At 44.6% G+C, this 27,182-nt stretch overlaps 5 protein-coding genes across 5 annotated transcripts; 1 reads left to right on the top strand and 4 right to left on the bottom strand.

The window, feature by feature from the left end:
* Nucleotides 1-966: 966 nt before the first annotated feature.
* LOC128715889 (voltage-dependent calcium channel subunit alpha-2/delta-3) lies at nt 967-14,020 on the bottom strand. The gene is made up of 21 exons (XM_053810807.1): nt 13,902-14,020; nt 13,740-13,821; nt 13,156-13,260; nt 10,536-11,645; nt 10,328-10,468; nt 9,702-9,785; nt 9,092-9,148; nt 7,301-7,381; nt 7,150-7,224; nt 6,971-7,075; nt 6,829-6,900; nt 6,547-6,749; nt 6,324-6,472; nt 5,066-5,107; nt 3,624-3,723; nt 3,041-3,079; nt 2,483-2,593; nt 1,741-2,399; nt 1,463-1,667; nt 1,185-1,386; nt 967-1,098 (listed from the first exon to the last, which is right to left on the bottom strand). Exons 1-21 carry the CDS (start codon nt 14,018-14,020, stop codon nt 967-969), a joined length of 3,873 nt encoding a protein of 1,290 aa, XP_053666782.1.
* A 3,558-nt stretch (nt 14,021-17,578) lies between these two features.
* Nucleotides 17,579-18,284, bottom strand: LOC128713040 (uncharacterized). Its single transcript, XM_053807903.1, has 2 exons — nt 17,782-18,284; nt 17,579-17,717 (listed from the first exon to the last, which is right to left on the bottom strand). The coding sequence occupies exons 1-2, from the start codon at nt 18,282-18,284 to the stop codon at nt 17,579-17,581; spliced, it is 642 nt and encodes a 213-aa protein (XP_053663878.1).
* A 147-nt stretch (nt 18,285-18,431) lies between these two features.
* LOC128715139 (uncharacterized) lies at nt 18,432-19,127 on the top strand. The gene is made up of 2 exons (XM_053810020.1): nt 18,432-18,934; nt 18,998-19,127. The coding sequence occupies exons 1-2, from the start codon at nt 18,432-18,434 to the stop codon at nt 19,125-19,127; spliced, it is 633 nt and encodes a 210-aa protein (XP_053665995.1).
* A 360-nt stretch (nt 19,128-19,487) lies between these two features.
* Nucleotides 19,488-21,601, bottom strand: LOC128714537 (integrator complex subunit 9). The gene is made up of 3 exons (XM_053809412.1): nt 21,593-21,601; nt 21,337-21,528; nt 19,488-21,278 (listed from the first exon to the last, which is right to left on the bottom strand). Exons 1-3 carry the CDS (start codon nt 21,599-21,601, stop codon nt 19,488-19,490), a joined length of 1,992 nt encoding a protein of 663 aa, XP_053665387.1.
* Nucleotides 21,602-23,020: 1,419 nt separating this feature from the next.
* Nucleotides 23,021-25,037, bottom strand: LOC128714774 (odorant receptor 63a-like). The gene is made up of 8 exons (XM_053809654.1): nt 24,801-25,037; nt 24,600-24,738; nt 24,338-24,520; nt 23,999-24,269; nt 23,779-23,884; nt 23,568-23,669; nt 23,189-23,344; nt 23,021-23,077 (listed from the first exon to the last, which is right to left on the bottom strand). Exons 1-8 carry the CDS (start codon nt 25,035-25,037, stop codon nt 23,021-23,023), a joined length of 1,251 nt encoding a protein of 416 aa, XP_053665629.1.
* Between the last annotated feature and the right edge of the window lie 2,145 nt (nt 25,038-27,182).

A 27,182-nucleotide genomic window follows, 5' to 3' on the forward strand; every position in this document is an offset into this window, starting at 1 on the left:
CAATCCTTTCCCATATTCTATAAATTGATCCGGGTTTTTCAGTTGTGTGTGTGTGAGTGTATTTTTCGCTTCGTTTTACTATGCTCGCGTTGGTTGATAGTTCGTTTGTTGCTTCTTTGACTAAAGTACTGTTTGGTACAATGAACAAAAACTACGAAACCAACAACCGGGAAATAAATCGGCAATCCACCACTATCTTTGTGTAAGCTACATAGGAGTTGTACGATTCTAAGCTTCACTGATCCCTCGATCGATAGCACATAATTAATTCTATCATACTAAAATTTCATCCAATTTTAACAAATTTTTTTTTACCAAAAATTGTGCTACATCCATTGCTTCATACACACATACCCGATTAAGTTGCATGATCACGAAAGTATAGCTATAATGAGTAACGATACTGTGGTATAAATTGAAATTAACTTGCTATAAAGTAAGATAACGTAATGATGGATAGAAACACTTACTAAACGGTACTAGAACATGTCGTATGACAGTTTGTTCGCAGTATAACAGTTCGGTCGAAGGAATCCTGTTCATGTAATAAAATTTGTGGTGAACAACATGAAACTTTAATTACCAACTAATACGCACTGATGCTAATTGATGTAACACCCAGAATGAACGGTGTTGTAGCTGGAATTTTCTCCAACATACACACACACGACGTATAACAGAACCATAGCTACATTCCACCCTTGTTGACCGGAATGGAACGACTTCCTGCATTCTCATTGAATATTGTGCCCGGTTGTTGATTAATCGCGTTTTTTTTTGTGTTTTGCTAGTTGCTTTGTTCCTGTATATGAATGCGAACGTTCTCGCCGCCCTTCGCATAATCCGGAGTTGTTTCATCATTCTATCCGACTATTAAATAAAGCTACACCTACGTTTCATACCGTTGTCAAACGATCCGACACAAACGTAATGGGAACGCATGGAAAAATACGTTCACGACGCGTCTCAGAGGTAAGCGAACAGGCCACCGGCAGCGCACCGCAGCACTATGCACTGTCCAAACACTAGCAGGGCAAGCAGTAAAGCAACGTTGTACCTGGGTATGCTACCGTCCCCACAGAGCTCGATCACACTTTCCTGCGGTGTAGCAAGTTAGGGGACAGCAAAATATGTTAATATGTAGCTGAACGAAAGTACTAAGTCGGTCGGTGTTATACACTTACGTTTGCATGTTTGTTGATGCAGGTAAGTGGTCTTCGCCTGGGGAGCGGATCGCTACGGGCCTTGTGGCAAGCGAGTGAAGCATTGTAATCGTGCTCCACCGGCCATGTCGACAGCTGTGGCACATGGGTGGGCAGTGGGCAGAGTGTGTCCAACACTAGCAGCAGTAGATTGCTGGACGGTATCGGCAACACCACGTACGGTCTGCAAAACAAGAGATGAGCACATTAGTTTCCAGAATAAAACAAAAAAACCAATCCTGATACAAGGAGGAACTTACCGTTCGCACTGGTGTGCCTCCTTCGTGTACACCGACGGATCAACGTCCATGTTGAGCTCGTACAGGGTGATCACGTGATCGCACGGCTCCGGCCGGGTACGGTTAATCAGCACCTTGTTGAACTCTGGTTCCTTGTAGCGATTCAACGTCGGATCATCGAGATCGCCCAGCTCCGGCACCACATCATACGCTCCAGTGTCGTACACTGCAAAAAAAACAACATTCACACATTGCATACATTGAGGCGTTAGTCCTTTCCGATGGCACACGATGCTCACTTTCGTCGTACGCTTGGGCCAAACTAAGCAACAGCTGCATCACCACCCACACCAGATACGAAAGCGTATTGGTAAGGATCCACCAGATCAACCGAAGCGGTGTCTGCAGTACCGTGGCTAAATTGATCGAACCCTTCGGCATGAAGCAAACCGCCTGGTAGTCGTACACGGTGACATTGCGAAAGATGCTATCGTCCAGCAGGCGCTGCATGAAGGCGGGCTTCACCTCACCGAAGAATGCGCCCGTCTCCTGCAGCTGCTCGCTGATCACCACGAACCCATTGTTGTCGATCACGTAGCACTGATAGTCACCGGTAAAGCAGGTCTTCTCGCACCGCGGATCGCCGTGTCCGCACTGGCTGGTGATGTTTTTGAACAGCGTGTACAGGGCGGAATGGTGAAACTGGAAGCCGACCACCGCAACCGGCGCTTCGCGCGTCCCGTCCGTGTGGAAAATGGCATGGCTGGCGGTGACGAGTGTATCGTTCCGGTTTCCCGCATCGAACGGTACCGAGTAGACGAAGTTGTTGCGATCGCTATCGTCCTTACCGTTCTCACCGTCCGCACCCTTTCGGTTGCGATTGCTGTAGTACAGCTCTACCGCACGCTTGTACCACACCTCATCAATTGCACGGTTGTGCATTTCACTAAAGTCGGGCCTAGAAACAATTGCCAGATACGAAAAAAACATATTGATGAGCGGGTATTTTGGGCCGATGAAGAGGAGTGTTGATGCACTTACTCGGCTTGTTTCGATTCGTCCGCACCGGTGGCGTATTCCTGCCATCGTGTCAGGCCCGAGTGGGTGGCCAGAAAGGAAACGGTGATGCCGAAGCGTTGCTTGAACTCGTTTCTGAGGAATGAAACACAACGAATGCATTAGTGGGGGGTAAATATGTGAGTTATTCATCATTTTCCAACACTGTAAAGTGTCTTCTTTCTTCCAGAATGCTTCAAAATACCATCACTAAATGTCGGAACACATTGACACGTTGAAGTTGTGATTGTAATTCTTCGAATTATTATTTCCGGCACTTCATTTTCAAACGATTTTAAGCAAATTCTTTGCAGATTACTGAATTAAGTTAACTTTATACTCTTGATAAATGAAAAAAGTTATGGTCTGTTTTTCTACCGATACAAAATCACAAATTCATACACTGAAATCGTAGGAGATGATACGAATTATGTCGAACATTTCAGCTTCAAGGATATACACCCGAAGCTTCGCCGTGATTCAAGTATATGCACAATTATACAAAACAAACATCTCTGCCTCCACGATCTCGCCGTTAATTACCTTGGCAGCAAACCCATCAACACGGCAATGGGACTTGGACTGTTCCGTTTCAAACGTTACATGAATGCAATTGTACAAGAGAAAGGTGTGTTGCGGCAAGAGAGGGTGATTAGGAAACCATATACGAAACAAGGGACAAAAGAGGTTAGCGTTCATTATTTGCATTTGGTTAGAGCAAAAGGATGGAATTTATTGTTTTTTGTATACACAATCAAAAGTTTATTCATTTACCCAACACCAAATGTTACCCAGAGTGATCGCAGTAGAAGTGAGCGGAAAGGATTGGTTTTTTTTTTACCAGGTATATGATTAGTGTGTAAGTACGTGTGACGGCGCAAGAGTTAGAGATAAAATACAAGGAAAGGAAAACAGGAGGAAAAAAGAATTGTTGTGTTAATATTGCGTTTATGTAGCGTTAAATTACAATGAAAAGTAAAAAAAGATTCAATTAGCTAAAATCAAATAAATATTAGCTCCTACAGGTAAGTATAAAATGCAGGGGATGCATCACGAGGAATTTCCTTTGATGTTTTTTTTTTAATCCATAGGACTTATACATACGAAAGCACAACTTGCTACTTACCCTTTTTCGTCCTTGTTTCCACCGCTCCCGCTCACGTTCTTGGAAAACCATTCCGTTACCTTGGCGTCATACACTAGCGCCTGCATCAAACCGCGATCGCCTGCAAGATCAAGAACGGGAAACGCCCGGCATGAGCGACCAAGATCAATACACATGAAACCGTGAAAATGGTAACTAAAGCAAAACACACGGGAAACGAAATGCTAGTTTTCGAGTATCTAATCGGTGATTCAGTGACTTGAAAAGGAAAAAAAAGAAAGGTCGGTGCACTTAAGGGCTTGGGAAAAAAAAACCATATGAACGATCAATAGAAAACTTATTCACAGATTAAACATATCGCTGCTGGTGTGAGATTCGTGCGCAGTGCACTAGAATGTGGATTTCCAAAACACACGCAAATGCTGGTTCAAAAAATGGTGATAGTGCTGACGCAAAATGCAAAAAAATACATTAAAATTATTTAAGAAACAAAAAACGACATACGGACAGATTGGTGTAGAATCAGAATGTACAGCTTGGAGTAATGAAACAAAAATCGGGTGATCAAACACATCTATTAGACAGGCCATTATAAAACCAGCTCAACACGAGCCTAAAAACTGTACAACTGTGTGTCACATTCTAAAAAAAAAGGTGCTGTTGTGGGTGCCGTAGAGATTGTGCTGCTACTACCATTCCACAAAACGGATGTGAACGACCTCCCTAATGAAGGTTGGCAACGGTACGGACATGAGGATAGTGTGCGAGAGATGAAAAAACATTGGAGGACAGTGAACGGAAATGCAACCAGGTGACCTACGGAACATTCGGTACGGGGACAACACTATTGGAAGTGCACACTAGAACTGCTAAGTATCGCGTATCGCGTAGTTGCATGCCACACACCAGAAACTAATAGATTATGCAGTTGTTATACTGTGAATTGTGTTTTGCATGGTGTTAATTGAAGTGTTAATATTTATGTTATCTCATCCTTGAATAATTTTAAAACCTGGATGGAGGCGCCCAGTACTTCTTTAAACGGCACCAGGCGCCTCCATTCAAAATTGCACCCGTGATGGACGCTGTCAATATGGAGGAGTTTTGCTAAGTTTAACTACATCTTTTACGTATACATCATATAGAGCATATCATTACTTTGCTTCGAAACGTCCACTGTGGCGTTCGGATAAATTTTTACTCATAGTAATCCAAGGAAAGTACTTTAATTATAGATTAAACAAACCGAACGATAGAACGTGATGCGGATATTAATAAACGCTCTTGTAACAAATTGATTGGTATGCAGGATAATCTAAAGCCAAAGGAGTGTGTATGGTGGCTAGTGGTATAAAAACTGATTACAAGATACGGACTCTGAGTATACAAGGTGTGTAGATATGTTGAATGCTCGTGAATACGTGCTTTGCAATGTAACCAACGGACAAGCCGCATTTACTCACAGTAATAATAATCCTTTTCTGGCAATTTGCCCGTTATATTAGCTGCACGGTTTAGCCATGTCGGGTGATGCGTTCAATGCAGAGAAAATCGTGGTAAACCCCGCGTTCATTTTTTTTAAATTGTAGCATTACACATTAACGAAACCGCGACATGTGGCAACATTTTTCAGGCAATTGCCACAATTATGCCACAAGTACGCCAAATGACAGCAGTGCAAAGATACATCAGACACAGAACCAAGAAAGAGATGGAAAGAGTAGTACACCATGAACGATCAAACCACACACACACACACAAGCGAAGGGTGTAATGTATGAGTGCATGTCCGTGTAAGTACACAATCGACAGAAGACGTGAGATGAGGTGCAATACCAAAAACGGCACAACACACATGTGAAACGAGTAAAGTGGATAGAGATGCAAATATTTAACAGCGAACGGTGACATCAATCATTAGGATAAGCAAACGAGCGCATTATCAATGGTACGATATGCAGTTTACAGTGACGATCGCACGGATTGCAGGTAGAAGGTTGATGTATGGTTTTGTATGTTGTTTGTTTTGTTTTGGCGAAGGCACAACAGGCACAGAAGAATGGCACATCGAGTTTGGGTGTTTTTTTTTTTTGTTTGTTTGTTTTGGTTTTCGATATTTGTTCGAGGAAACCGACGAACATGATGGCGATGATGTTGAGGTTAAGTAGGCGTCACGAGTTCAAGTTTCATGGCCCCGTGAAAACGTGAACGGAAACGTGAAGAGGTGTAGAGAAGAGAAAAGAATGGGAAAAAAGAAAGCACATTTTAATTACTCGATTTCCGGAACGCAAAACCGATACAGAAATGGATGTGGATGGAGCGGTACAACTTATGGAAATGATGTCCCCTAGTCGGGGGCAGCTACATTTTAAACGAAACACAGATTGGGTACAAGTAAACTTGGAGGTGACAATAGAATATTTAGGTTTTGAAATACGTTTAACGAACAGAAAAATGTTATTCACGCGAAATGTGAATCAAATATGAATTGTCACGACATGAAACTGTGGGGCATGATGGCGAACGGAAAAACGCAAAACGGAACAAACGGACTAGTAAGGCGGTAACAGTAAACAGAGACAGCAGGAAAAAAAAACACAGATATGACATCGTTTTCGAACTTCTTAGACGAGAGAGACAGAACGTGAAGAGTCGCCCATCGACTCTTCACTCACATCACTAAGCTATGGATGCGTAATATGGTCATTCGCGCACACTTACAGAACATGGCGTGTTCGGGTGGTGGTGGTGTGCGGTTTGAGGGCCATTTCCAGCCACCGAGTTTCATGCGCTCGAGAAAATGCTTCAACTCCAGCTCCGGCGTTGCGAACGTTTCGTTCGGATGTTCGTTCAAATATTTACAGTACACCCTGTGGAAGAAGCGGAATGGAATGATATTAGCTCGTTGGAAAATGTTAAACGTGATCTGATAGGAAACACTTACCAATCTGGATGAATTTTCCAATTGTTGCCACTGAAGAAGCTGGCCACGTTGCTGCCCTTAGCGTGAATACGGTGGATCTCGTCCTCCGTACGTATCTGCAGCCGATTGACGCCGTACGTCTCGGGATACGTAACCACCAACGTGAACGGAGTGTTCTTGATGGGTGTCCAGTAGTACTGGCGTTTGGTACGAGAAACTCGTTTCTAAAACATGCACAAAAACCATCGTCATACACTGTTCATCTGCAAAAGGGTTATCAGAAGAATTTCTTAAACTACATACCATTTCATCAAAGTGGTACTTCACCCGTATCCACTTGGCTCCAGTAGACTGGTTGATAATAGATTCACGCATCTGAAAGAACGACAAACATTATTAGCTATGTTTGGTCCTTCTAACTGCACCAGTTGCTGGGAGCACTTACATTAAGCAGCATGTTATTGAACTCTCGTGGCCCTTGGTCGTCATCGGTCAACTCGACCTCGATCATGTCGACCGTGTTATAGGCTGGCTTGAGAATATCTTGAAACTGAAACAAACAAACATTTTTCAATTCACTTTTAAAGCCTCATTTATTCACTTCTCGTGAAGATCAATGCTTACCACTGGACGGAAGTCAGGATGCGTCAGGATGTAGCCATTGTTGGTGACAATGAAGGCGTATCCATTTACACCAAGCTTGCATATTAGGGAAGCAGAAAGGCAACAAAGATTAGTTGACACAGGAAAACGAAACTGTTACAGCCTTACTTACCAGGTGAGGTTTAAGGTATTTTTTAATTTCCGCTATTGGCACATCGGCTCCAGCCACACCGAGTATATTGGCCACCCGCGTCTGCATGGATTCGAAACGAATTTCATTTAGCAATGATATCAGCACATAATGTTAGCGCTCAATTGTTATACTAGCGATGCTACATTCTAGACCCGTCGGTTATCCAAAATAATTGCATACTAATTTACTTATGGTAGAAAACGGATCGGATGAACGATAATGAAACTTCAACTTCGTAAATTGCTAAATCGAAAACTAAAACTATATAAAACGAGTGCTAATGGGAAAGTGACTTACTATAAGTTGAAAACGTGTCAAAAATGTCTCAAAAACGATCTACAGATGAACAGTTCCGAGATAAAATTTGCAATACATTACTAATGATCTCAAAAGATGAGGTAAGTGAACGTTAACGCATCAGGATTGGTGAAGAAAAATGAGAGGAAAGCAGTGTATGACAGTAGTGTAACAAAAAAAAAACAAATTACAACAAACGATAATTTAATTAACGATAATTTTGAAGTTGCTATAAAATACTTAGCGAGAGTTTCCATATTATTGGAAAATGATAGTAGATTTTGTGTTAAAATTATGGATATAAAATTATGATTTATTCATCAATCAGGTTCATCAATAAGAGATTGTATTGCCACCCTGGACAATCAACTGAAATTGTTCATTATTGTTCGGTGATATAAGTAACTAAAGGACACATTGCATGTAGAATATGTTGCTATAAAATATTCACCACCAAAGAAATTAAAAACACCGAATGATTTGTTTTGTTTTATAGGTATGAGACTTGCAAGAATATGCCGTTTTTCGAACATCTTCAATAGGAAATAATAATGTACATGATATAAAATATAAAAAAATCAACCACCCGATAGTACAATGCTTACCATAAATATACTAAACTATAAAGTGTCAACTAGTGTATAACTGGTGTAAATCGAAAACGGCCCGCTTGCAAACGTTTGACGCTTGTTGTTTGAGCGACGTTATCGCCCTGGTACAGAGTGGGTGGGATAAGAAAACTCATTCCAATACTGTTCCTCTAGCAAACTGTGAAACTTTTTAAACTCGTACGCACGTATACACACACACACATACAAACACAAATATGTAATTGAAACGCAGCACACAGGTATGGTTGGAAGACAAGATCACTGTAAACTACTCAAACGTTAATAATATTAAACGAAACCTATCTATAAAGTTGCTTGCGCACGAACGTCCCCACTAGGTGGTTAATGTTTAGTACAGAAGTTTTAGAACATTACTGTTTAATGTTTGCTCAACCGCGGGATTTATTATATACGCATGGATTTAGTCAATACAACTCCATCAACCGATTAAACCTGAAACTAAATGTTTGCTGTTGTTTACATGTAGAGCTATTGCTATTTGTGAAGAGCAAAACGTGAAACACACTAGCAATTACACTAAAACGCTAAACGTTCGTTGCAACTGCAACGTTCGCTGGCCAGTACGGTAAACGGTAAAGATGTAGATTAAAATAATTACTCTCGATACGGTCTCGTTACGTTCCTAGTTCAAAACTGCTTTCAAACAACGCTCTAGGGTTTTTTTTTGGTAAGTGTGTAAGTAGTAACAAGGGATGAACTTCAACGCAACTATACGGTTTGGATTTGCATACTGCCAACTGGTAAACTCGCAACGTATCGATACACAATTCGGCAAGTCTCTAGGTTGCTCGCACGATACAGTGAACTAGGTACGTGTCTACGAACTCCTAACGGTATGTACCTCTCGAGTGATCGTCACCCAGTACGCTTCGTTCATCAGTATGTCTTCGGTGATGTTCTTAAGTTCAGTTGTACGCAATCCACGGCGGGTTTTGAGGTTAAACGTTCAGTGTTGTAAGCATAGATATATATACACATATTTGACCCACAAAAAAGCATTGTAAAGCGTGCCATTGCAGTTGGTGATTGATCGCCGAATAAGAGCAGGAGGAATAGAATCATTAAGAAGCTTCAGTAAGGAAATAAAGTAAATCAATTGAAAACAAACAAAAGAATATTGCACAACTTAAAGAAGCACGAACAAGGCAATCAAAATTCGATTAACTGTAACGAAAGGCTTAGAACATCATTGTTTAATAATAATTGGAAAATTTCATCGTATAAAGCCGAAACATGAATGGTGGATGAAATAGGAAAGGTTTTTATTAGTGAAATACAAAAACAAAATTCATAGAAAAATGTGTTTGTTTCACTGGCTCGGTAAAAAAAAAGGAAAACACGATGATGTACTGTATTCGGTGGGTAGAATTTACCTGTCCAGTTTGCAGATGACATTAAAATATCCTGCAATGAATCCTAATAAACTGTTTAACAGCCAGTACTACACTTACCGCATTCTCACGCCTATCAAACACCGGTACCGAGACGGTCGTCATGAAGTTGTACTTCTGATTGTTCGAGTACGGATCTTGGTTCTAAAATGATAATAATATAAAAGAAAGAAAGATATTACAATGGTGCCAAGGGCTAAAGAAGTAAAAAAATGGGGTGAATACGTTTCCGAATAATTTTCCGGTAATTGACAATCAGTTCATCTGCTGGTTAGCCATTTTACGATCAGTAAACGTTTATAATATCTATTAATCTTTGTGTCAACACAAAGAGCTCGTAATAAACGATATTTTATCACTTCCCATATGGACAGCAACAACACTACAAGATTATTCATGTTACTTTATCGAGATTTTCTGAGTCCTCCTTTTTTACGTTTTAAGTTAAGTAGTTAGTTCTCCAACCAGTACAGGGACTGTTTACCGGAAGGTCGTAAGATGAGCCATCCGTCTCACTCCACCCACAACAGCTTAAAATCGCATACAAATTGAAGCTTCAATCGCTCTAGATATCACTTCACAATATCACAAGGAGAATTGCCTAAATTTATATCAGAAATACCTCAGACTTTTTACAGTTCATAGTTGAAAATATTGTTAATAATTAATAAGTAAACAATACCTACCATGCGTTGCTTCATGATCATTCGTCGGTGCTGTTCCTCCGGCGAATAGAACAACACCCGGTTCTTCCGATAGTCGATGAAGCGTTCTTTCTGCTCCGCTCGTTCCTTAATTTCCCACAACCAATCGGTCATTTTGGGATCCTGCAATAGTAATGCGGAACCAACAGATTACACACTTCCACACCAGTTACGGTAGGCAATCACTCACTTCTACATCCGCATATATCTCCGACCAGACGACCGGATGTTCACGCTTGTTCAGCACCAACGGTCGCGCTATGACCGGTATGTAATTCAACACCTCCTCCCTCACCTCCGCCATCGTGCTCAGGTGCACGTAGTAACCTTGATTCCGGCAGGCCATCTCCTTAATCTCCTTCACATCCGCCACCTCGCGACCGATCAGATAGGTGAACACGCGCACCGGTATGAACGGTAGCTCCTTCCAGTTAAACTGCTCGAACACCTCGTCGAAGCTGTATGGAACACCATCCGAGACCAACATGATCGCTTGGTTGCACCGGGCCCCGTTACGGGTCTCCCGGAACTGTTCCAGCAGCTCGAACGCCCTCGTGAGGGCGGCTGAAACGTTAGCGATCTCATTGGTGTCTATGTTGTCCATACCGAGCTTCAGCTCGCGAATGTTGCCCATGTTCGCCTGCACGAGCGTATCGCGAAAGCACGGCACCACTTCCGCCACCTCTTCCGAGAAGGTGAAAATGTTGACGTAGTCGTTCGGTCCGAGCGTGTCGAGGATGTTCGAGACGACGTGTTTGGCGATGTCCTTCCGTTGGCCGGTCATCGAGCCGGAGCTGTCGACCAGGATCAGCATATCCTTCGGGCTGTTGGCCGCCTCGATGTACCACGAGCGCAACCGGCAGTCGTACAGATCGACCGGGTCCTGTTCCCACTTGGTCGCCGGGAACTGGCGCAGGAAGCCGCTCGAGCTGCCGAAGTACTGCCACGTCAGGGTGGGATCACCGATGTAGTTGTTGTAGAAGATGGAATCCAGCGCTTCCGACCATTTGATCGCCTTGATCACCTCGGTCGCCCGGTCGTACACGTTCGTCGGCACGTGCACCGAGCTGACCGTCGTGTTGACGGCTTCGTTGAAGAAATGTCGCTTCTTCGTGAGTACGATCTCTTTCGGCGGTATCGGCGTGGTAATATCGGCCGGATCCTCGTCGATCATCGGGATCGGGGTGGTAATAATTTCGCCCGGCTCAATCATCTGCTTCGCATTGTAGTACTGGAAGCTTTGGTTGACCGGCTCCTCGTCGAACGATATGGCAGTGTTTTCCGCCGTATCCATGATGCGCTACGGGACAGATAAGAAGTGAATAAGTCAATCTGTTTCGCGCATGAAATACTATAATAAACATTTGGAATATTTTAATGGGTCCAAAATGTCAAACTGCTAAATCCATTATGGAAACGAATTATCTTCGACTGACGAAGGTTATGCTCCAATGAACAGCAGTTCCTTCGCATCAATTGAGAATAATTAGTGTTATTATATGAATGGACACTGTAAACCCTCGAATACCATTGCTTGAAGTTGTGTTTATTATCATACTCGCTGAACCCCAATTAATCAGCCTCTCATACTCGCTTCCTCGGTCGAATGTTTAGCTGCACCACGATGCAAAGCACCTGCCGATTCTTCTGCCTACCACTGACGGTAATCTCCCAAAAGGTGCTGCCCACTCCGGGAAGATATTTGCTCGCCTCATCATCCACAAGCTGCTCGGACACATTGTAAACACCCTGCCGGAACGGACATTTCGGCTGCGGATTGATCGTACTGTAGTACTTCCCATACGTTGCCTCCTTCGATGCGAGCCAACCGCAAAAATCGCTGTGACCCAGTTGGCTTAAAAACAATCGGCAGCTGCTCGGATCCTGCAGATCGGTACATTGCTTCACCGATAACTCCACGGCCCATCCGGTGGGAAAATCTTCCCTAAAGATGATCTCACCGGCAATCGTTGAATGCGTACGGTTGCGTGCGGCTATGCGCATATCGGGTAGAAAGATGGGTAGTTCCTCCTGCCCGACGCACTGTCCGATCCGTTTCGGCACTATCCTTCTCGCGGGGAAACCGTTCAGAATGGAACCACCGTTAAACAACCCCCGGTCGGTTGTGACCGGATCGGCCACTAGCAAGATGTAAACGAGGAAATGAAATGTCCACAAGTACCACTGCATGCTGGTCGGTTCGGTGAATGATCGAACAGCACACTGGAAGGTCACTCGCAAACCGTGTCTGCACGAACAGTCAAGCGTAACGTGTGTGGTTAATGCGCCTGTTGCTATGCAATTACATGTCATTTTCGACTAATCACCTTGATTGCTCAGTTATTTTCCCGGTTACGAGATTGGACAATTTGATAACAATTATATTTTTGAAAAATTCTTATTTTGTTATTGGAAAACTCAATAAAAAATTATTACTTAAAACAAGAGAAGATGACGCACAAGCTGTCTTTGTACTTTAAAAATAAATACAAAGTCGGAATGCATGGCATATTTCTTGTGATATACAATATATACAAGATCGAAGCATCAAGATTCAAACTGTCTAGAAACAATATCAATTTAATTTATATATTCTATCTCTCAGTAAAAGGGTGATTACTAGTCCCGTCACGTCAAAATACCCATGGTCTACGCTATTGCAGCTAGGGAGCCTTCTGCATTTAGTTGTGGAGAGTGGAAATTCTGGCATTGAGTAAATTAAAATCGATAACGACAGACTTTTGTGAGCAGATTCTGCTTTATGTTTTAGACTATTCAAACGAAAACAAAAAACGTCATTCAATTCTTACCTTCACGGCGCTCACTTTCGCATCCATCATGTACTTGAGATCCTTGGCCATCTCTTCGACAATTTTTTGTCCATTTTTGCTAACTACTTGTGCTTGTTTAAAACTCTGTACGTGTGTGATGGAGGCAAAAAAACATAGGAAACAGAAACATTTCGTGCCATTAGTGTCACATTCGAGGCTGCTTAGACGCAGCGAAGATAAGGGATGAATTTAAGGGGACCACAACTCCGGCGTCCGGTGTGTTCTCCGCCCGAGAAGCACGTGCGCGTACGTCCGGACCACCCCGTACGGTACACGGCCGATACACTGCTACACCATCAAGGGTGTATGCAAGTGGGAGCTAGACGGGCCAAAAATCAATACACATCGTGTGGTGTCAGATTTTGTTGATTCACCACACTCACCGTCCCACTCTGGCGCGCATCCCATTATTGGGGCGCATCATTATGATTAAGTGGTGTAGAGACTGCTGATCTCGTCCCATTTTTTTTTTCTACCACAAAGCACACCAATTCATCCGTTACCTTCGCGGGAGTTCGCTTGTATGCACCAACAGCTGATAAGCTGAATGCACGAGTGCGTACCTCTTCGACCTCCTTTCGTCTAGTTATAAAATCTCCCAAATGCCACAGTTCACCGCCGAGTTTGGCCGCCCATGCTTGGACACTGAAAGATAGGGAAAGAGCAGTGACGCATAATGGGTGGAATGATTGGTATGCGTTCCTTGTGCACCAGCAGCTACTTACACGTTGTACTTGATTGTTGTCGTTGGCTCATCCGCACTACGGGTAATGGAGATGGCGAAGAACAGCAGAAACGTGAACGCTAGTATGCCACAGCTACTTCGCCCGCCTATGTACAACATCGTCGCTGGATCGACCAGATAGCGGATGTTCCGAACAGACTCGCACCACCTTCGTGTGGGTTGTCTCCGCTGGGTGGCGTTGTTACTCACTCCCTGCTGGCAAGTACTTCGAAGATGTGCGTTTTTCGTTTTTTGTTGTTTCTGCTACGGTGAAGGTAGTACGCAAAGGGCCCTCAGACAGGACACACTGGACATCACATTCGGGGGGTTATGGGTGGTCAGAACAGTGGACGACTGCACGCACAGTGCCAGCGAGCAAGAACTTATGAAGTAATTTTCCAGCAAAATACACACACACACATACGTGCGCGCACTTGCTGGGTGGGGGGGGGGGGATTCGTGATGGGTAGGGTTGGGAAAACGCGGGAGCTGGGTTGGAAAAACCAAAAATTGTGCACACTTTTCCTCACGAAACCACAAGCACTAGCTAATAAAAGCTCCCTAGCTACGTTACACAAAGGATTTTGTGTGTTTTCACACCACACTGCCACACACACACACACACACAAACACACACACTTTCTGCACTGAATTTTTCTTCGTCGCAAGCTTTTCCGTTTTCCAAACCCTTCCCGCCCGCCCGTTGCTTCTTTGCAACCCGCAGCTGCTTGCCCTCCGTTTGCAGCGCACTGGTGAACGAAAAGTGTAACGAAGGAACAGAAAATGCCCGCTACCACGACGGCAAACTCGACCCTATCGCACTGGCACGTACCGTCCGCAAGCGATTCCGCACCGTTTGACCATCGTACGCATTCACTTTGCAGCCGAAAATTGCACCCCAATCATCGATGGCAGGGAAAAGCCAACCCGTTCAGCAGCAAACTTCAACAATGGCGTCCATCTTTTTTTTCTCAGCAACCCTCCCGTTTTTCCAACGGGGCGCTCTCTCTCTCGCTCTCACGTTGTGACAGTTTTGACAGTTTCCAGCAATGGCACGGAGCTGCTTCACGATGGTGAGCAGTGCAAATGAAGTTTCTCGATTCTCGGTCGGTCCTGCGCAGTAGGGAACTGCGAGAAGCTTTTCCCGCACAGGGGGGGGGGGGGGGGGGGGGAAACTGCGCTCGGTGCGGGCCCCACGTGGGCGGATGGAACGGGTGGTAAACAATCAACATGTGTGACAGGTTGCGCGTACGTAAAAAGGCGCGCTCGTGCGAACGAAGCCAAGAAAACATCAACACAACCGAGCACACGTGCGTGCATGCGGATGACAACAACCGTTACCGTTCGCTTCTGCGTGGTACGTGTGGGTGAACAAACGGGGGATGTAGTGCCGATTTGTTTACATTCCGCACCGACGGCGAACGGTGATGCTAGCAGGACCTGCGCGGTTGAATTCGGGTTAGTAGGGATACGGAACGGCACCGTCCGAATGACTGAAAGCGATTTTCTTCCACCCCGAAACCGGGTACGGTTGACCCGCTGGGTGGTAGCCAAACGGGCGAAACTTGTTGCTATCAGCGCTCGATAAACTGCTCGATTTAGTGACAGGCTTAGTGATTTAGCTAGAATTGACATTTCCTGGCTCCAAATATTCTATTCTTCTTAAACTACTTTAAACTTATCGTTATGAGTGGAGGAAACTTAAACATTTTCCTGTGCAGTTTTTCTGCAATAATCAAGTAGTCAGCGAACTGACAAAAAGGAATACATAGACATTGGAAAATATCGTACCCAATTTCTAGCGCGGCGTGTGGCACCTTACAAAATGCCCGTTGCGGTCCGTTTGGTGGAGTTTGCCGCCGCACTTACCCTCTTCCTGTTCGTGATCAGTGCCGGCTTTTTGTTCTACTGTTTGGAAAAAATCATTGTCGCTACATTGCTGCTTTCCGAGGTAAAAACATCAAACACACGCGCCTGCACATTTACCCTGTGGACATCTCATTTTCCTCACTGCTTCCAATCCATTTGCAGCCACTGTTCGAACTGTTGCTGCTGATAGTGATGGCCTTCCAGTGCTTCTTATTATGGTGTGCGGAAAAAATGTACACGGTGGTGAACTACCTTTCCGGGTACGATTTGTTTGTGCAGAACATCTTAAAATGAAACTTCCCTTCATTGTGAGACACACGAAATTTACTGTGCAATAAAATTTGTTTTATTTGAAGACAATTTGTGATTTGCTCATTGTTCGGGCAAGATTTCAGTGAGTGTTGCTTGCGATATTTGTTTCACACTTTCCGTCATTAATGTGGCGAAGGATTCATTGTGAAAAAACTGTCGAAAACATGGTACCAACGCTGTGTTAAATTGGATGTTGTACATTTTAAGCAATAACATACCCACCAGCAGGCCAATTATCACCACCGTTGGCCAAAATAGCAGCGACATTATACGGAGGGCCATGCTCATGACGAGGTAAAAAAGTATGAAGCCGCAAACGAAGATTGTAGCCGAGAGCAGATCGATCGATTGTAGCCAATCGGAGAGGTTGTATGTGTCGAACATGGGCTGAAAATGGTTCTGTAATGGATGTTCTCATTAGATTCCTAATGCCAGCATGGGAAGTGCTACGAAAACTTACCCAAAATGAATTTTCTGCCATTTTTGATCACTTCCTGTTGATGTGGCACTAACGATCCAAACTGCTTTCGCTGTAGTAAATGCAGCAAAGCCTACTTTACTACTGTATTTCTCTGGCTTTACATCACTGCAAAACCCTGGACATAATTTGTTGAAACGATGCAAAGCGGGCGGTAAACAAATGCTAATACGATCATTTTATCGCAAGAATTGCATACTTGTAGGCGCAATCTCAATGACGTTAGTATACCTTCACAAGCGGGGCAATGTATCTGTAGAATATTTATAAGCACCGGACTAAGACTAATAGAGAAATCAGTGCCAAACGAACTAGATACTAATTCGGTGCTGCATGACTGGGTGGGACCAAATTTAGATTTTTATCTATGACAATTTAAATATGGGTAATTACAGTTACACGTAACCAACCATTAGCCTTGTTATTAGACCTAGACCTAGAAGTTCTACAAGAGTTTGAAGCTAAATATCAAAATTAGATGAAAATATAGGGAAAGTAGAGTATTCAATAGTTTTCCGTACATCTTTTTCTCTGATTGTTCGACACTTTTGTTACGTTTGTTTGTATTCTTTTGATTTTCTTTGGCTTTTTGTGTGTATCAAATCCTTTTTCTAGTGAAGTTCCAGGAATTTTTAACAATGTTCTGTGACATTTCAAACGGTTTACTTTAAGGGTTTCTCCAGGTTCTCTCTGGATTTCTCGGTTTCTACGCACTTTTTTGGAGTTCGCTCGCGATTTTCTCAAATATTCTAATCATTTTCCAGTACTAAAAGATTTTAACACGCTTCAAAAAGATTGGCTGAAGGACAAATGACTGTTAAATTCAAATTAGTTTTTATTGAAACAATCATGACCAATCAAATGCAAAAATCGTGTTGATTTAAACGAAACATTAACATTACACCGATTTAGAAAACCCTGGTTGTGCTTCAAAGTTTGATTTTTTACAGGCCTAAAACATTTTGTAAGCCAATATGGTGAGTGCCACAATAAAACCTTATGAAAATCCGCCTCCATTGTCATCCCGCTCCGTTTCGGTTGTTGGCTGATTTTTTCGGTCTCACATTCAGCTGCATTACGACGCAGAACATCAATCGTTCCTTTACGCGCCCCGTCATTCGTACCTCCCAGAAAGTGCTTCCCGAGCCTGGTAAATATCTGGGAAAGATAGTATTTTCAACATAAATACCAGCAAAACGCAACACAACTCTAAAACACCCACTTCACCAATCCGTCATCTACCAGCGTGGCACCCATCACGTACGTCCCGTTCCAAAAGGGACATTTGAGCGGTGGCTGGAAGTTTTGCAGGTATTCGTTGTACATCGCACCGGATGCCTGCAGCAGCGCGCAACCGTCCGTGTTGACGATGTTGCTGAGAAATGGTCGACAGTTGACCGTGGTCCGTATGTCGTCACACTGCTTTACAGCCACCGACAGCCGGTACGCTGGTATGTTCTCCCGGAAGTGTACCTCACCGCTGACAACGTAACTGGTGCGATTGTGTGCCGTTATGCGCATATCCGGCACGTGCACGGGTAGATTTTTCTTCCCCACACACTGACCGACTCGTGTGACGAAAAGTTTTTTCCGCCCGATCGACCCCAGTGGACTGCCCGGTTTCAGAATGGAGAAGATGTCCTGGGACCCATCGATTGGGGCTAACAGTGTTGCCACGCACAGACAGAGCAGCGCACGGAGCACCGGACACGTGCGTTTGACCATGACGATGGCCGTGATACAAATGAGCCAAATCGGATCATTTTTTGGAGTGCTTTAAGCACTCAATTTAACGGTGCAATCATTTTGCTTATCTCTGATCACATCGCTCTAACGAGGGTAGGCCCAACTTAAATATGAAGTTGGGCAATTATGAGGCTCATTGCCGAAATTATGTTGCTTCCGAACACAACGATACTGTTCACGGTGATAGTATTAGTCGGCATACAGCTCAGCCAGCAGTACTTCTACAATGGCATCAAGTCCGGACTGGAGCCCGATCTCAAGCACTCCCTCTTCCTCGATCGCATCGGACAGTGTCGTTGGCAGCGCGATCTGGCGATGTTTCTCACCGACATGCGGATCGTACAGCGAAACCACACGCACTACGTGATGAGCGGTGTGCTGCGGGTTCGGCGTAACATCACCGAAGCAACTGAGGCTACCGTATCGATCCAAATTTGTCAGAATGCAACCCATTGCAGACCGTTCGTCGATCCACCGGTTAACGTTGGAGATGTGTGCAAGTTTCTTCAAGCGCAGCGTAACAGTACGTTGGGGATTGTTTTAGGACGGAGCATACCATCTCTGGAGTGTCCCTTTACAAAGGGTCTTTATCGAATCAACGATGCGCTGGTGGACTACAAACCGTTCCGGTAGCAACAGACCCCAAACCAATCGATTGATTTGACTTTTTAAAGAAAATGCTTCGTTTGCAGGTACTTTTCGCCGCATGTCAGCAAACTTTGGAGAATCGATTTCGTCGGCGAGAGCAACCGTACGCGAGTGTTCTGTGTGAGAATCGAGCTGTATGTGTACAGCTGGGAAGATATGCTTCCGAGGTATTAAGAGGTAATGTTTGACGGAGAATACAAAGTATTGGGTAGTCGTAGCTTGAAAGGTGACGAATGATTACGGATTAGAAATGAAATAAACAAATCAATAGAGGTGGATATCCAATCTTTCGGGATATTGTTCAACTCGCTAGACACCGGAAAGTATGCAATGAAACATTCTTTGGTGTCGGCGAATTCTCAAAGAAACTTCTATTTCATTAACATACTGTTTGCGCTCCCCAAACATGGACTTGTATTTCGTCATGTCAGGCTTCATATATGCGTGTTCACTATATTCAAGTGGGTCGAAATTAAAATTATTACAATATGCACCTTACATCGATTCTACTAAACTTACGTCCCTAAAGTTGTATTAAAAACTTTGCACACACTGTAGCAGCAGATCGCGCAACTTCAACCGTAGACTCTGCTTTCCACCGCACACAATCTCGGTGCTTTTCTCGCTCACCTTGATGACCGTATCCTCGGACGGTAGAACGAGCGTCACCTCTTCAGCACTACCCTGCTCTACCTTCAGATCCGTAAAACCATCCTGTGCCAGCTTTTTCAGCAACAGGTTAATGTCCAGCGTTCCCCATTCGTAACGAACGGTTCGCAACTGACTGTACGGTTGCGGTGGGCCGCTAGGTTTCGATTTGTGTTCCTCGGCAAGTTCCTCCTTGGTCGGTTCGAGGGGCAGCAGATCGTGTATGTTGTCCTTTACCTGCAGCACCCCGGTCACGGTTGAAACGGTGACACCGGGTTGCACCTCCTGCGGTACTATTGCCTTAGCCATTTTGGGGTTTAAGTATACTCGGCCGCGCTTTCGCTTCAGCGGTAACTTAATCACCTCGCCCCGCTTAAACTTTATGATCATCTTGTCCGGAATTGGATCAATCACGAGATCCAACTTCTGTGGTGCTATGGCCGGTGGTTGGGTGTAGTTTTCCGGTATTACCAGCACACCTGGTTTCAGTTCCTTTATCAACTTGTTCGCTTGCTGGAAGTTTAGAGACGTTTCTATCGGACAGTACACGGTCTTGATGGCCAACGGTTGGTACGGTGCGAGTGCTTGCATATGTGGAAAGTCCGGTTCCGTAAAGATGATGGTATGCAGCGGGTTCGAGCCCCACAGCTCTACAAAGTGCACCGCATCGCCAAACCGCAGACTCGGATGGCCACAAAACACCACACACGGCTGTCGAAACTCGGTGCTAAAACCCTCCGAGTCGATGTGCTTAAAGTGCTTCAGTTTTGCATTCTTCACCAGGCTCGCGTGTGGAAACGGTTCATCCGGAATGTAGACTTTGTTCTGCTTGGACGTAGAGAGCCACTCGGCCAAGATGTTCGAGTAAGCCAACGAGCTATCCGCGACGGGCGAGATGAAAAACATCGGTATTTGCGTGAAACCTTGGTTGTCCAAACTGACCGAAAGACACTCGAACAAATCGTACACGACGCCGGACGGGTAGCACGGTATCAGCACCGAACCACCATTCCGTAGCGTCATCATCACGTTCATGCACAACTCGCCCAACATTGCATCCGGATTGACGTGCGGTGCCTGTGTCAGCCCTGTCATAATTACCACATCCGAGTATTTCAACGCAGTCTGATTGATAGGGCGCGGATGTGTGGTAAGCGTAGACGAACCGCTAATGTAGGAAATTTTCTCCTGTCCCGACACGATCGTCCAGTTGCTGGATCCAAGACAAAACCCGGAGCTAATCGGTGTCACCTGCAGTGCACCGAATATGTCCAGCTTCTGATCGTACCCAGTCATCCGCACACGTGCCAAACTCCGATTGACCGCATCCATGCTAAAGAGGTGTCGCCAGTTCTTGGGCTTAAAAACATCGTTCAATGGTACCGGCAATTGATGCTGAATCTCCTTCCAAATTCTAGCGGTGGTTTCTTTCGGCGATGCCTCGATATATTCGACCAATTCTTCGAGGAAAAATCGACCAATCTGTAGCGTTGGTTCGGTGGCGTAAACCGTTCCACAGAACCCCGTTCCTTCGGTAATGTACGGCAGCGCAAGCATGTTCGTGTAGTTCGAGATCAGAATCACATCGATCTCGGAGAAATCGATCAACTTTTCCAATGGTGGCACAAACTCCGGAGCAGAATTGACGAACGCACAACCGCAGCATTCTTTTATTTCCTGTCGAAGGAAGAGAATGTAAACAACAGAACGCCACGGCGCCGGTTGCAGTACTTACCCCATCTTCCAGCTGTATATCGGAGTCTCGACAGTTCCAGTTAGGTAAACACTGAAACTTGGGACTTTGCACCAACGGCAACGGTAGAAAATTCAACACCGAATTTATCGAAAGTCCACAATCCAGCATTATCATCAAACCCTTGTAGCTGAGCACATAGCACGGTTTTGCCGGATCGCCACTCAGCGCGTACTGCAAACCGATGTACAAACATTCATTAGCACAAGTCTTAATTTGCTACAAAGCATGTACTTACCAATTTCATCTTAAAAGTTGTGAAAATTTAATATTAAATCGCAATAATAATATACGCGCGCTAGGTGTTGTTTATGCCGGTCGACGTCATGTAAACAAACAACTGTCAACATCGAAATCGGCACCCAAGGTGCTTGTTGCTGAGATGGGATATTTATCAAAGACACAGCGTACATCAACCCTTGTTTGTGCATCGGCTAACTGTATAACAGTGAATTTAATATAACAGAAGGTATACACAAACTGGGAATGAGCAGTAAATTTGAATTGTATCAACTATTGTACATGAAATGTATTCTATGATGCATGAAGATTTATGTGACAGCCCCTATTTCAAAGGAGCCGTGGGATAGTTTAGTAAAAAGCATCGTTTTTATCTGGAAATACAACAGTAGAACATGTGCTTTTCGGATTTTGCACTGTGTTAAAAAGTGAAGAAATTGGTTTATGCAAACAAGTCAATTAACTCACATTAAAGCTAAAGTTTGATGATGCTCCAACCCACATTGTAACATTTTTCAATGAAAATTATTATGAAATTTGCAAATAATATCCACAAGCGTGCATTTCCGTTAAGTTAAACAACAAAAAGCAACAAATCACGCACGCATCATCCATTGCTCATAAAGTGGAGCACATTTTATTTAACTTTCTCGTGCACGAATCACGTTCCCTTATTAAAAAAAACAACCCATAACCGGGATTGGATCATTTAATTGAGCAACTAGCTTGTAATAAGGTGTTTTACTGGTGCAGTGCCGCCAAACGGACAAACGGTCGTGCGTCATCGATACGTGTGCGTCACAGCAAAACCAATCACAGTCCCGCATGGTCACTGCAGAGATAGCTTCGCAAATCGATCGAACGCACCGTAATGTATCAGCGCACCGTGTAAGATGTCCGGCTTAATGTTATTGTTAATTAAAGTGACCTGCAAATAAGGGTCTTCACCTGTCCACTTATTCCACGCCGCTTCCAAAACCCCGCGTGCCACATTCCGTTCCGCCGGTTCCTACCGTGCAGCACCTGTCCTGGTGGGCTATCGGAAGCGTGTGATCCTGAAATCCGAGCCCGTTCCATTATCAGCCAGTGGTATGCCATTTTGCTACTCTTATTGTACACAATCGGAACTGACTAATTGCTGTGCTCCGTGGCTTGTGAGCGCGTGTGTGGTTGGATGAGTTTGCCAGTGATAAGAAAGCGAAAGTGTCTTCGACGAAAAATCCCACAATGAAGCGGACTCTGCTACTAAAGCGCGTGATGTTGATCACTACCCTGCAGCTTATCGTATTGAGCCTCCGTTCGGTGTGGCCGCACTTTGTACCGACACGCTAGAATACCCCCCAATATCTACATCAAACCGGTCTCTGAAACGGCGCACCGCGCTCTAGGGGCTCGACACGCAGCGCATTGCGGCGTTGCGGTCGACCTACTCCTCAGCCAACGTCTGCAGTACGGTGAAGTAGGATGCGGCACTTCGGATAATCTGTGCGAAATCAGTCAAAACCGATAAGCGGGTCGCTTGTTTACCGTGCGGAGGCGTGGCAATGACGACATCACGCCCTGACGTGAGCGGGAAATGAGGATCGATCCTTACCGTGGAGAATGTTTCGAGCGACATCGCGGAAAAGCTCCAGGCGCGCATGTCTATCTGCCGCTGGCTGTACAGCAGCAGGATACGGTGCGAGCTCTTGAAACGGCCATCGCAAAGTTCCCACTGTACGTCATACACCGATAAAGGTAGCTCGATGCTCTTGGAAGTTGGAACAAAAAAAATTGAATGCAATCAATCAAACACCAGCGGTAAAAACAGTTTATGCAAAGCGATGAAGAACAGCTCAAGAATTGGGGCACGCTGTTCCCATTCTGTCCACATTGACCTGATTTCAGCAATCATATCATCGCCACCGACCGAAAGTGGAATGTGAGAAAGATCATCTCGAAGGGAAGTGCAAACAAACCGTACCGTACCGTACCTCGTTCTGGAGCCGCTGGCCGTACCAGCAGAACTGGAACAGCTGGTAGATAGCCGCTATCAGGTAGAGTACCATCAGCATCGTTTGTGAATCGCCCTCGTCCTTCCGACAGCCCGGGAAAATACGAAACAAAGTGAACGAAGATCACAATAAACCGCAGATCAGCGTAGTACGTGCTGGATTGACTCATCGCCGTGTTCGTGACACTCACCGCATGCATACTGGCCGCAAACGCAATAACACAGATGATCGAGGTGCTGGTGAACAGTTGCACCAGCAGTACCGGGGAAAATATTTCGTTAATCCGCTCAATCAACCTGCGGAGCACACTGATAACGATTAGCCACCGGCACTACCCCCCCCCCCCCCCCCCCCCCCCCCCCCCCCCCCCCCCCCCCGGGGTGTGGAAGAGTGGCGACAAGCTACTTAACTGCATCGTTCGTATGTGGTGGCGTATGCATTCGCGTTGAAAGAAAGCTCTTTCCGCGTCGGTGAGGTTCGGGTTCGCCGTTTCCTGCATCAAATCCCTCAACAGACGCATTAGCGACGCTGCGTACAGCACCATCACGACGTACAGCCCATCGAACGCAACTACCCCGGCCCAGGTCGTGAACCCGGACAGGGATTCCGAGCAGAACAGCAGCTCAAACAGTGGAGTGTGACGTTTGATTGGCTCCAGAAACGGGTAATACGTGTTGTAAACTATAACAGAATGTAAGTACCTACAGTAATACCGTGCGGGAAGATTGCCGAGTAACTCACGATCGTACCGAAGCTCCTGTTGTACGCATTGCCCTGGAACTGATTGTACAGATTGCTGCAGGCAGGTATGATCGAATAATTGGAAGCCACCAGCCCAACCACCAGTGTGTAGAAGCGTAAGTTCAGCTGCACTTCCTTCCACTGTCCCAACAGAAGCTTGTGGATGCGGGCAAAAACGGATCCCCTGTCGGCTGTTATACACACAAACCATACAAAACACCACGGGGTATATATCGTACCGTCGTTGTGATGCAGACGAGATCAACTTACTTTTGCGCAGAAATCGTATCTTCTTGAGAAAGGTGGCATCTTCCAGTGTTTGCCAAAGCTGCCCAATCTCGTCTTCATAGGCATGCATACGCATCACCTTAATGCCGGTTGTGGAGATGCTGACAAAGCTACAGAGACCCTGCTCGGTATGAGAATCGCAATAAGGGGGCGAGAACTCGCTTACCTACATTCTTCCCTTACCTGCACAACCAAGCTCAAATTGCCCAAATTCCGGAAGAAGAACTCCGTCTGCAGGTAGGTATTGAGCCAATGCATCAGTAGCATAAAGTAGTACAACCGTCTGTACCACCGCAGGCTCATCGAAACGTACTGGCCAGGCCATATACCCATCGTAGTGGCCATCGTTCGCAACCAGTACGAACTCCGTTGAACGAGCTCGATAAAACTTTCCTCCGGTTGATAGTGGTCTGTGTCCATGTCCTCGAAGGTGTCGCAATTCCCTTTCGGATGTCTCCTTCAACACTAAGCATCTGACATGGTTTGTGAGTTCGTTTTATAGACAATGGGATTCCCCGCCAACGAACGTCTTTCGAATTCTGTTTCAAGCATGTCCTTCAGGGACCGTCCGTTAGGAATATAAGTGCGGAGCATCAATACTTTAACATGCTCATTAGCAGATAACTCATGGCAGGTAGGCAATAAGGTACAAAAGTTCAAAAGATACGTGAGAAAAAAGTCACATATGTCTCAACTTAAAAAAAATCAATGCATATTGGTTCTTCATTAGACCTGAAAGTCTAACATGATAAAACAGCATGACAATGTACGCTAAATTAAAGCCTTTTATTCCACAACCTTCATGTCTAAATAAGATTAAGTGCAACTGTTATCAATTATATGCAAGCATTTAATAACTAGAGCAGACTCTCTACTCTAAAACTACTTATTGTTAATTGAATTTGTAAAGAGATTTTTGTAAATAAAATATAGTACACAACTGATCACTTAATATAGTGACTGCTGATCTACTTACTGTAAATGGGGCAGATCATACTATAAGTTAGAAAGCTTAAGCTTTTAGCCTGTATCAGTCAAATAATACTGATCATTATGTCAATCATTATGTACAGGTTTCGTAAAGGACAAAGCATTTTGACATTAAGAATGACATAAGGGATAATTTTTCCAAAACTACAATTTGAGAAAAATTTATTAAAGTTCATAAATTTATCTTCATACCATACCAAAACAATATATAAATCTGATTATTTAAATAATCCTTGTTCAGTTGTTTTCATTAAAACAGTTTTGTTTACATTTTTCGCACACGGGACACTAACCTGGCTCAGACCAGCTAGCAAAATTCTTTGTTATGACATTTGTCGAGCTTCGGTTAGCTGCTCTCATTGCGAAACCAATCTAATCCTTCTTTCCTAGGCTTAACTTGGCGTGCCATTTGTATGGCGAGCTGTAAGCGGATCAGCCTGGAAACGTCAAAAAGCATACAAAAAAACTGGCTTAGAGTATGATTCCGGCCAATATTATGCAAGGTAACGATGAAACTTCCAAAAAGCTAATGGATTGCATTGTTTCCGACCTAAACCAATATAAAGTTTTGTAAAAATCGGGAGGCTACATGCAAATGACAAATACTATGCACGTTTTTCTCAACTATTGCCATCCAAAAACCATCGTCATCAAGCGGCATATTTTTAGATTTCTGAGTTCATCAACGATCAATCGGCCAGTTCAGCCCATCTCTTAACTATACTCCAAATATTTCCATGATCTTTTGCAATGCTTAACGTACCATTTTTTTTTTTCTTGTTGAGTAAAGAACGTCGTTACATACCACACACGCTTAAAAATAACCCTTACGATCTGTTGATCCTAACCTTCTCGCATCAATCACCGCGACCAAGCGTTGGATACGCACAATCACCAACAGCGCAAACATTCACCCGCAATTTCATTCATAACCGTAGCAGTTCCGGTTTTGCCACACTGTGCCCGCGGTCCGCGACTACGAACCTCCCCCGTCCAACGAAACCATAAACCACCCGTGTGTGTCAACAGAATGCATCGAAGCCTACCGAAGTGTCGAACCAAACCGAGTGTCGGTCCGATTAGTGCTTCGGACCACTTGGTAAATTCACGGGTCGTGAGTTTATTAACAGACGGTAAGCACCGGATGACGTCTGTCGGTCGTTTGGGGGGAGGGGTGAGACCTGCAACCACCCCCAAAAAGTGACCCATTGCAAGGCGCGTGGCACTTGAACCAAATTATAAATAACCGGTGATCGCGGTGTCGCTCACTAATTTGCGTCAATCCATCACCGCGGTCAAGCACGGTGAGTAAGATTTGTTAGTGTAATAGCGCAATAAGCTTTTGGGTAAACTTAGGAAATTTACGATGCATCATCGCAGCGTGAAAGCGTTTATGATTCTAAGCACGATAAACACGCGAGATACGAAACCAATTTCACTGTTCCCAGGCAGAGTTGTGAAATGGCCCGCATGGGATGATAATTTAGTCATCATCAAAGAATACACCGGCTTTTCCCTGACCGTTTACTCGCCATAGCGTGTCGCTTGTTCACACTTTGTAGCCGTTTGAGCGCG

The sequence above is a fragment of the Anopheles marshallii genome, chromosome 3, assembly GCF_943734725.1.
Source record: "Anopheles marshallii chromosome 3, idAnoMarsDA_429_01, whole genome shotgun sequence".
NCBI lineage: Eukaryota > Metazoa > Arthropoda > Insecta > Diptera > Culicidae > Anopheles > Anopheles marshallii.

Bases quoted from the DNA above. Each gene is read 5' to 3' on its own strand.
- LOC128715889 (XM_053810807.1), bottom strand. From the start codon at position 14,020: ATGTTGTACATAGGCGGGCGAAGTAGCTGTGGCATACTAGCGTTCACG. The intron at 13,261-13,739 runs GTACGCACTCGT...ACACACGTACAG, and splicing joins GACGAAAGGAGGTCGAAGAG to AGTTTTAAACAAGCACAAGT. The intron at 6,901-6,970 runs GTAAGTGCTCCC...TCGTTCTTTCAG, and splicing joins TCAATAACATGCTGCTTAAT to ATGCGTGAATCTATTATCAA.
- LOC128713040 (XM_053807903.1), bottom strand. From the start codon at position 18,284: ATGGTCAAACGCACGTGTCCGGTGCTCCGTGCGCTGCTCTGTCTGTGC. The intron at 17,718-17,781 runs GTGGGTGTTTTA...TATCTTTCCCAG, and splicing joins GTAGATGACGGATTGGTGAA to ATATTTACCAGGCTCGGGAA.
- LOC128715139 (XM_053810020.1), top strand. From the start codon at position 18,432: ATGAGGCTCATTGCCGAAATTATGTTGCTTCCGAACACAACGATACTG. The intron at 18,935-18,997 runs GTAGCAACAGAC...CTTCGTTTGCAG, and splicing joins GTGGACTACAAACCGTTCCG to GTACTTTTCGCCGCATGTCA.
- LOC128714537 (XM_053809412.1), bottom strand. The intron at 21,279-21,336 runs GTAAGTACTGCA...TTCCTTCGACAG, and splicing joins ATATACAGCTGGAAGATGGG to GAAATAAAAGAATGCTGCGG.
- LOC128714774 (XM_053809654.1), bottom strand. From the start codon at position 25,037: ATGGACACAGACCACTATCAACCGGAGGAAAGTTTTATCGAGCTCGTT. The intron at 24,270-24,337 runs GTACGATCGTGA...ATTCTGTTATAG, and splicing joins TGCGTACAACAGGAGCTTCG to TTTACAACACGTATTACCCG. The intron at 23,078-23,188 runs GTAAGGATCGAT...GATTTCGCACAG, and splicing joins CGCTCGAAACATTCTCCACG to ATTATCCGAAGTGCCGCATC.